General features: G+C 46.6%; 1 protein-coding gene across 1 annotated transcript in view; it reads left to right on the forward strand.

The window, feature by feature from the left end:
• LOC123501746 (tubulin alpha-1D chain) overlaps window positions 1–10000 on the forward strand; it is an 11960-nt gene that overhangs the window by 1310 nt on the left and 650 nt on the right. The window contains exons 2-8 of the mRNA XM_045250762.1: window positions 563–785; window positions 1649–1813; window positions 2365–2501; window positions 4907–5106; window positions 5966–6140; window positions 6842–6994; window positions 8735–8898. Coding sequence (XP_045106697.1) covers window positions 563–785; window positions 1649–1813; window positions 2365–2501; window positions 4907–5106; window positions 5966–6140; window positions 6842–6994; window positions 8735–8898 — 1217 coding nt within the window. The remainder of the gene's footprint in view (window positions 1–562; window positions 786–1648; window positions 1814–2364; window positions 2502–4906; window positions 5107–5965; window positions 6141–6841; window positions 6995–8734; window positions 8899–10000) is intronic.

Below are 10000 nucleotides of genomic sequence, written 5' to 3' on the forward strand. Positions count from 1 at the left end.
ATTAAAATGGTGAAGACTGTGGCCATTAATCTTCTGCCCTCCATACACCCTTGCTAATGTCAATAAAATGGTCTAATGGTACACAAAACTCAATTAAAATAGTGAAGACTGTGGCCATTAATCTTCTGCCCTCCATACACCCTTGCTAATGTCAATAAAATGGTCTAATGGTGCACAAAACTCAATTAAAATAGTGAAGACTGTGGCCATTAATCTTCTGCCCTCCATACATCCTTGCTAATGTCAATAAAATGGTCTAATGGTACACAAAACTCAATTAAAATGGTGAAGACTGTGGCCATTAATCTTCTGCCCTCCATACACCCTTGCTAATGTCAATAAAATGGTCTAATGGTACACAAAACTCAAGGTAAAAATGTGTCCCAGTACTGAAGGGGTTAAAATACTCCTAATACTAATAATATTACACCCAATCTCTCTCTCTCTCTCTCTCTCTCTCTCTCTCTCTCTCTCTCTCTCTCTCTCTCTCTCTCTCTCTCTCTCTCTCTCTCTCTCTCTCTCTCTCTCTCTCTCACACACTAACTCTCTCTGTGTCTGCCAGCGTGAGTGTATCAGCGTACACGTGGGACAGGCTGGCGTGCAGATCGGCAATGCATGCTGGGAGCTGTACTGTCTGGAACATGGGATCCAGCCTGACGGTCAAATGCCTTCCGATAAGACTGTGGGAGGCGGCGATGACTCCTTCAACACCTTCTTCAGCGAGACCGGCAGCGGCAAACACGTCCCCCGCGCCGTCTTTGTTGACCTGGAACCCTCTGTCATTGGTGAGGAAGGGATTCTAGGGTTTAAAAGGGGACTGGATGCTTTTAAAGGGGATTGGATGCTTTTAAAAGGGATTGGATGCTTTTAAAGGATTGGATGCTTTTAAAGGGGATTTGGTGTTTTTTAATGGAGTTTATAAGGGATTTGATGCATTTTAAGGTGATTTGAGGGGTTTAAAAGAGATTTCAGTGTTAAAAATTGAATTATATATTATTTAAGGAGTTTTTAAGGGTCTGGAAACTCTGAGAAGGAAATTTAAGAGTTTTAAGGGGTTTGAAAAGGTTTGGATGCCTGATTAAAGAAGATCTAAGGGTTTTTAGGGAGTTTTAAGGGTTTGTATATTATCAGAAGGGGATTTAGAGATTTTCAAGGGAGTTTTAAGGGTATAGAGGTAGTAAAGTCGGGTTTGTGGACCTGGAACCTTCTGTCATTTTAGGGGTTCAGATCCTCTTTGAAGAAGGTTTTAAGGGTTTAAATGCTATTAGAAGGGGATTTAAGTATATCTAGAGGGTTTTAAGGGTTTGGATGCTACTAGAAGGAAATTTAAGGGGGTTTCTGCGGTGGTAGCTTACCGCTTTGCACGACCCCTCTCTCTCTCTCTCTCTCTCTCTCTCTCTCTCTTTAAAGCAAAGCAGGAGAAGCAGAGAGAGAGAGAGAGAGAGAGAGAGGGGTTAGATCAATACTTAAAGAGGAACATCTCTCTCTCTCTCTCTCTCTCTCTCTCTCTCTCTCTCTCTCTCTCTCTCACACACACACACACACACACACACACACACACACACACACACACACACACACACACACACACACACACACACTCACTCTCTCTCACCCTCTCTCTCTCTCTCTCTCTCTCTCTCAACAGACGAGGTGCGGACCGGAACCTACCGGGCGCTGTTTCACCCAGAGCAGCTGATCACAGGGAAGGAGGATGCCGCCAACAACTATGCCAGGGGCCACTACACCATTGGCAAGGAGATCGTTGACGTGGTGCTGGAAAAAGTCCGCAAGCTGGCCGATCAGTGCACCGGTAAGGGGATCGGATCGTCTTTAAAGGGGTTGGATCGTGTTTTTAAGGGTTTTGAAGTTTGTAAGGGATTTTTAAGGTTTTTAAGAGTGTTTAAGGATTTTTTTGCAGATTTTTTTTAGGGTTTTGAGGTATTTTTAAGGTATTTAAGGGTTTTTTTTATGGGTTTTAAAGATTTTTTAAGGGTGTTGATGGGTTGTTAAGGGATTTTTAGGGTTTTCAAGGGATTTTTAGTTTTTTTGGGATTTTTAGGGGTGTTGAAGATTTTTTAAGGGATTTTAGGTTTTTAGGATTTTAGTTTTTAGGATTTTGAGTTTTAGGATTTTAGGGTTTTAGAGATTTTTAGGGTGTTTAGGGATTTTTGTTTTAGAGTTTTTAGGGATTTTAGGATTTTAGTGTTTTTGAGAGATTTTTAGGGTGTTTAGGGATTTTTTAGGGTTTTTAAGAGATTTTTAGTGTTTAAGAGATTTTTAGTGTTTTTAGAGACTTTTATGGTGTTTTAAGGGATATTTATGGTGTTTTATGGGTGTTGAAGGATGTTTTTCGGTGTCCAGGGCTGCAAGGGTTCCTGATCTTCCACTCCTTCGGGGGCGGCACCGGGTCTGGGTTCACCTCCCTGCTGATGGAGCGCCTCTCTGTTGACTATGGCAAGAAGAGCAAGCTGGAGTTTGCCATTTACCCAGCACCACAGGTCAGGCGCACGCACACACGCACACACACACACACACACAGAGACAGACACACACACAGACACTCAGAGACAGACATACACACGCACAGACACACAGACAGACAGAAAGACAGACAGACAGATAGACAGACAAACAGACACACACACAGACACTCAGAGACAGACAGACAAGACAGACAGATAGACAGACAGACAGATAGACAGACACACACACACACACACACACACACACACACACACACACACTCAGAGACAGACATACACACGCACAGACAGACAGACAGACACTCAGGGACAGACAGACATACAGAAAGACAGACAGATAGACAGACAGATAGACAGACAGACAGACACTCAGGGACAGACAGACAGACAGACAAAAAGACAGACAGAAAGACAGACAGATAGACAGACAGATACACACACACACACACACACACACACACACGCACAGACACTCAGAGACAGACACTCAGAGACAGACACTCAGGGACAGACAAACAGACAGAAAGACAGACAGATAGACAGACAGATAGACAGAGAGACAGACACACACACACACACACAGAGAGACAGACACACACACACACACACAGAGACAGACACTCACAGACAGATAGACAGACACACAGATAGATAGACAGAGAGACACACACACACACACACACTCAGAGACAGACATACACACGCACAGACACTCAGAGACAGACACTCAGGGACAGACAGATAGACAGATAGATAGACAGAGAGACAGACAGACACACACACGCACACACTCAGAGACAGACATACACACGCACAGACAGACAGACAGACACTCAGGGACAGACAGACAGACAAAAAGACAGACAGATAGACAGACAGATAGACAGACAGATAGACAGACAGACAGACAGACAGACACACACACACACACACACACACACACACACAGACACACACACACACAGACAGGACACACAGACACACACACACACACACACACACACACACACACACACACACACACACACACACACACACACACACACACACACACTCACAATCAGAGGGTCCGCGTACTGTAGTGGTTAGCAGCAGCTTGGCTCACAATCGAGGGGTGGCCTCGCTGTCCCGGTTGTGAGTGTGTTGGGTGTGTTAATGTGTAGGTGTGTTGAGGCAGCAGTAGGCAACTGGAGGGTGTGTAGGTCCCGGTGTGTTGAGGCAGCAGTAAATAGGTACGGGGTGTAACTGGAGGGGTTGTGGCCTCGCTGTCCCGGTGTGTGGAGTGTGTTGTGGTGTGTTAATGTGTAGGGTGTGTTGAGGCAGCAGTAAATAGGTACGGGGTGTAACTGGAGGGGTTGTGGCCTCGCTGTCCCGGTGTGTGGAGTGTGTTGTGGTGTGTTAATGTGTAGGGTGTGTTGAGGCAGCAGTAAATAGGTACGGGGTGTAACTGGAGGGGTTGTGGCCTCGCTGTCCCGGTGTGTGGAGTGTGTTGTGGTGTGTTAATGTGTAGGGTGTGTTGAGGCAGCAGTAAATAGGTACGGGGTGTAACTGGAGGGGTTGTGGCCTCGCTGTCCCGGTGTGTGGAGTGTGTTGTGGTGTGTTAATGTGTAGGGTGTGTTGAGGCAGCAGTAAATAGGTACGGGGTGTAACTGGAGGGGTTGTGGCCTCGCTGTCCCGGTGTGTGGAGTGTGTTGTGGTGTGTTAATGTGTAGGGTGTGTTGAGGCAGCAGTAAATAGGTACGGGGTGTAACTGGAGGGGTTGTGGCCTCGCTGTCCCGGTGTGTGGAGTGTGTTGTGGTGTGTTAATGTGTAGGGTGTGTTGAGGCAGCAGTAAATAGGTACGGGGTGTAACTGGAGGGGTTGTGGCCTCGCTGTCCCGGTGTGTGGAGTGTGTTGTGGTGTGTTAATGTGTAGGGTGTGTTGAGGCAGCAGTAAATAGGTACGGGGTGTAACTGGAGGGGTTGTGGCCTCGCTGTCCCGGTGTGTGGAGTGTGTTGAGTGTGTTGTGGTGTGTTAATCCCTTTCTAACACTTGTGAACCTTCTTAACCCTTTCTAACCTTATGTAACCCTTCCGAACCCTTCCTAATGATTCCTAACACCTTTTAAGTCTTCTGAACCTTTCCTAATCCTTTATAATGCAATTTTACCCTTTTAAACCGAATCTAACCCTTTATAACCTTCCTGAACCCTTCTTTACCTTATCTAACCCTTCTGAACCCTTCCAAATCCTTCCTAACCCCTTTTAAGTCTTGTAAACCTTTTCTAATCTCTTATAATGCAGTCTAATCCTTTTAAACTGAATCTAACACTCTTAAACCGAATCTAACCCTTTTAAACCGAATCGAACCCTTTTAAACAGAATCGAACCCTTTTAAACAGAATCGAACCCTTTTTAACCGAATCCGATCCCTTTCCCCAGGTGGCTACGGCGGTGGTGGAGCCGTACAACTCCATCCTGACCACCCACACCACCCTGGAACACTCCGACTGCGCCTTCATGGTAGACAACGAAGCGATCTATGACATCTGCAGGAGGAATTTGGACATCGAGAGGCCAACTTACACTAACTTGAACAGACTTATTGGCCAGATCGTGTCCTCTATTACTGCTTCCCTCAGGTGGGGGTTGCCGGGGGTTTGGGGTGTTTGAGGGGTGTTTGAGGGGATGTGGTGTGTTTGAGGGTGTTTTTTTAGAGGTGTTTTGGGGTGTTTGAGGGGTATGTGGTGTGTTTAGGGTGTTTAGGTGTTTGAGGGTGTTTGAGGGATGTGGTGTGTTTAGGGTGTTTAGGTGTGTTTTGAGGGTGGTGTGTTTAGTGTTTTGAGGTGTGTTTTAGGGTGTTTTAGGTGTGTTTAGGTGTTTTGGGGTGTTTTAGGGTGTTTGAGGGGATGTGGTGTGTTTTAGGGGTGTTTTAGGGGTGTTTGAGGGCATATGGTGTGTTTTAGGGTGTTTGGGGTGTTTTAGGGTGTTTTAGTGTCTTTTGGGTGTGTTTTAGGGTGTTTGAGGCATGTGGTGTGTTTTAGGGTGTTTAGGTGTGTTTAGGGTGTTTAGGGGTGTTTTTGGTGTTTAGTGTTTTGGGGTGTGTTTTAGGGTGTTTGAGGATGTGGTGTGTTTGAGGGTGTGTTTTAGGTGTTTTGGGGTGTTTGCTGTGTTTTGGGGTGTTTAGGTGTTTTAGGGTATTTTAGGTGGTTTTAGGTGTTTTAGGTGGTGTTGGTGTGTTTTAGGGTGTTTTTGGGGTGTTTAAGGTAGATTTGGTGTGTTTTTGGTGTGTTGTGGGGTGTTGTGGTGTGGGTATTATTGGGGTGTTTTGGGTGTTTTTGGGTGTTTTTGGGGATATTTAAGGGTGTTTTAGGTGTTGTAACGGTGCATGTAGTATCTTAAGGTCATTTTTTTAAGGCTCCAGTGTTAGTTAATAAAGGTGCTTTTATTAAGGCTCTCAACTCCCTCCTCCTCCTCCTCCTCCTTCACCGCCTTCTGCAGGTTTGACGGCGCCCTCAATGTGGACCTGACGGAGTTTCAGACCAACCTGGTGCCCTACCCACGCATCCACTTCCCCCTGGTGACCTACGCCCCTGTCATCAGTGCAGAGAAGGCTTATCACGAGCAGCTGTCTGTGGCTGAGATCACTAATGCCTGCTTTGAACCCGCTAATCAGGTCAGTGGTGGTGGTGGTGGTGGTGGTGGTCGTAGTGGTAGTGGTAGTGGTGGTGGTTGCAGTCTCTCTCTCGTGGTAGTAGGAGTGATTGTTGTTGGTGGTGTTGGTGTTGTTGTTGGTGTGATCTCTCTCTCTCTCTCTGTGTGTTGTGGTGGTAATAGTGGTGGTGGTGGTGGTCGTAGTGGTAGTGGTAGTGGTGGTGGTTGCAGTCTATCTCTCGTGGTAGTAGGAGTGATTGTTGTTGTTGGTGGTGGTGTTGGTGTTGGTGTGATCTCTCTCTCTCTGTGTGTGTTGTGGTGGTGGTGGTGGTGGTGGTGGTGGTGGTAGTGGTAGTGGTGGTGGTGGTTGCAGTCTCTCTCTCGTGGTAGTAGGAGTGATTGTTGTTGTTGGTGTTGGTGTGATGATCTCTCTCTCTCTCTCTCTCTCTCTCTCTCTCTCTCTCTCTGTTTTTGTTGTGGTGGTAATTGTGGTGGTGGTGGTGGTGGTAGTTGTGGTAGCAGTAGTAATAGTAGTAGTAGCATCTCTCTCTCTATCTCTCTCTCTCTCTATCTCTCTCTATCTATCTATCTATCTATCTCTCTATCTATCTCCCTCCCTCTCTCTCTCTTTCTAAACAAAAACTAGACACACACCACAATAACAAACATTCTCTCTCTCTCACTCTCTCTCTCTCTCTCTCTCTCTCTCTCTCTCTCTCTCAGATGGTGAAATGCGACCCACGGCACGGGAAATACATGGCTTGCTGTCTGCTCTTCCGGGGTGACGTGGTTCCCAAGGACGTGAATGCCGCTATTGCCGCTATTAAGACCAAGAGGACCATTCAGTTCGTCGATTGGTGCCCCACTGGCTTCAAGGTACGTGTCTCGGGGGTTGGGGGTGTTTTGAGGGTGTTTTGGGGTGTTTTGAGGTGTTTTTGAGGTGTTTTGAGGTGTTTTGGGGTTGTTTTGAGGGTGTTTGAGACGAAGAGGACCATTCAGTTCGTCGATTGGTGCCCCACTGGCTTCAAGGTACGTGTCTCGGGGGTGGGGGGTTTTGAGGGTGTTTTGGGGTGTTTGAGGTGTTTTGGGGTGTGTTGATGGTGTTTTGGGGTGTTTTGGGGTGTGTTGAGGGTGTTTTGGGGTGTTTTGGGGTGTTTTGAGGTGTTTGAGGTGTTTTGTTTTGAGGGTGTTTTGGGGTACTTTACCGGTGTTTTGGGGTGTTTTGGTGTTTTGGTGTGTTTGGGGTTTTGAGGTATATTAGGCTGTGTTCGAGGGTGTTTTGGGGTGTTTTGGTGTGGTATAACTAGATTTTGGGATGGTTAGGGTGTTTTGAGGTGTATTAGGGTGTTTTGAGGTGTTTTGAGGTGTTTTGAGGTGTTTTGTTTTGGGGTTGTTTTGAGGGTGTTTGAGACGAAGAGGACCATTCAGTTCGTCGATTGGTGCCCCACTGGCTTCAAGGTACGTGTCTCGGGGGGTTGGGGGTGTTTGAGGGTGTTTTGGGGTGTTTTTGGGGTGTTTGGAGGTGTTTTGGGGTGTTTTGGGGTGTTTTGAGGGTGTTTGAGACGTTTGAGGACCATTCAGTTCGTCGATTGGTGCCCACTTTTCAAGGTACGTGTCTGGGTGTTTTAGGTGTTTTGGGGTGTTTTGAGGTGTTTTGGGGTGTTTTGAGGTGTTTTGAGGTGTTTTGGGGTTGTTTTGAGGGTGTTTGAGACGAAGAGTGTGTTCAGTTCGTCGATTGGTGCCCCACTGGCTTCAAGGTACGTGTCTTGGGGTGTGTTTTGGGGTGTTTTGAGGTGTTTTGGGGTGTTTTGAGGTGTTTTGAGGTGTTTTGGGGTGTTTTGAGGGTGTTTGAGACGAAGAGGACCATTCAGGTGTCGATTGGTGTGTTTGGCGTGTTTTGTGTTTGGGGTGTTTTGTGTGTTTGGGGTGTTTTGGGGTGTTTGAGGGTGTTTTGGGGTGTTTTGGGGTGTTTTGGGTGTTTTTGGGTGTTTTAGGTGTTTTGGGTGTTTTGAGGTGTTTGGGTGTTTTGTTTTGGTGTGTTTGGGGGGTTTTGGGGTGTATTGTTTTGGGGTGTTTAGATGTTTGGGGTGTTTTGAGTGATTTAGGGATGTTTGGGTGTTTTGGAAATGTTTGGGATGTTTTGGGGTGTTTTGAGTGTTTGGGGTGTTCAAGTGGTTTTGGTGTGTTTGGGATGTGTTTGGTGTGTTTAAGGTGTTTTAGGGATGTTTAAGGGTGTTTTTTGAGTGTTTGAGATGTGTTTGGTGTGTTTTGAGGTGTTTTAGGGATGTTTAAGGGTGTTTTGGGGTGTTTGAGATGTATTTGGTGTGTTTTAAGGTGTTTTAGGGATGTTTAAGGGTGTTTTGGGGTGTTTGGGATGTTTTTGGGGTGTTTTAAGGTGTTTTGGGGATGATTAAGGGTGTTTGGGATGTTTTTGGGGTGTTTTAAAGTGTTTTGAATGTTTTTGAGGTGTTTTGAGGTGTTTGGAATGTTTTGGGGTGTTTTGAGGTGTTTTGGCGTGTTTGGAATGTTTTTGGGGTGTTTTGAAGATGTTTTGAAGTCTCTCTCTCTCTCCCCCCCCATACTAATACACCCTCCCCCCCCATGTGTCTCCCCCAGGTGGGCATCAACTACCAGCCCCCCACGGTGGTTCCCGGGGGTGACCTGGCCAAGGTAGCGAGGGCGGTGTGTATGCTGTCCAATACCACCGCCATCGCTGAGGCCTGGGCTAGACTGGACCATAAATTCGATCTTATGTACGCCAAGAGAGCCTTCGTACATTGGTGAGTCATTATCGTACTTTGATTTTGCGTGTTTGTGTGTGTGTTTTAGTGTTTTATTTATGTTTATCGTGTTTTTTTAGTGTGTTTTTTAGTGTTTTTTATTTATTTGTGTGTTTGTGTATAAAGTTTGTTAAGAGCCTTCGTACATTGGTGAGTCATTATCGTACTTTGATTTTGCGTGTTTGTGTGTGTGTTTTAGTGTTTTATTTGTGTTTGTCGTGTTTTTTTAGTGTGTTTTTTAGTGTTTTTAATTTATTTGTGTGTTTGTGTATAAAGTTTGTTAAGAGCCTTCGTACATTGGGGAGTCATTATCGTACTTTGATTTTGCGTGTTTGTGTGTGTGTTTGTCTGTTTTGTGTTTATTTATTCAGATTTGTGAGTTTTACTGTATTTATTTATCTCCTCCTCCTCCTCCTCCTCCTCCTCCTCCCCTTCCACCTCCTCCTCCTCTTCTCCTCCTCCTCCTCCTCCTCCTCCTCCTCCTCCTCCTCCTCCTCTCCTCCTTCCTCCTAATTTTTCTCCTTCCTCCTCCTCCTCCTTCTTCTTCCTCCTCCTCCTCCTCCTCCTCCTCCTCCTCCTCCTCCTCCTCCTCCTCCTCTTTCTCTCTCCTTCTCTCCTTCCTCCTAATTTTTCTCTCCCTTCCTCCTCCTCCTCCTTCTTCTCCTCCTCCTCCTCCTCCTCCTCCTCCTCCTCCTCCTCCTCCTCCTCCTCTCTCCTTCCTCCTAATTTTTCTCTCCTTCCTCCTCCTCCTCCTCCTCCCCTTCCACCTCCTCCTCCTCCTCCTCCTCCTCCTCCTCCTCTTCCCTCTTCTCTCCTTCTCTCCTTCCTCCTAAATTTTCTCTCCTTCCTCCTCCTCCTCCTCCTCCTCCTTCTCCTCCTCCTCCTCCTCCTCCTCCTCCTCCTCCTCCTCCTCTCCTCCTCTTCCTCTTCTCTCCTCCTTCTCTCCTTCCTCCTAATTTTCTCTCCTTCCTCCTCCTCCTCCTCCTCCTCCTCCTCCTCCTCCTCCTCCTCCTCCTCCTCCTCCTCCTCCTCCTCCTCTCTCCTTCCTCCTAATTTTTCTCCTCCTCCTCCTCCTCCTCCTTCTCCTCCTCCTCCTCCTCCT

The sequence above is a fragment of the Portunus trituberculatus genome, chromosome 2, assembly GCF_017591435.1.
Source record: "Portunus trituberculatus isolate SZX2019 chromosome 2, ASM1759143v1, whole genome shotgun sequence".
Classification (NCBI taxonomy): domain Eukaryota; kingdom Metazoa; phylum Arthropoda; class Malacostraca; order Decapoda; family Portunidae; genus Portunus; species Portunus trituberculatus.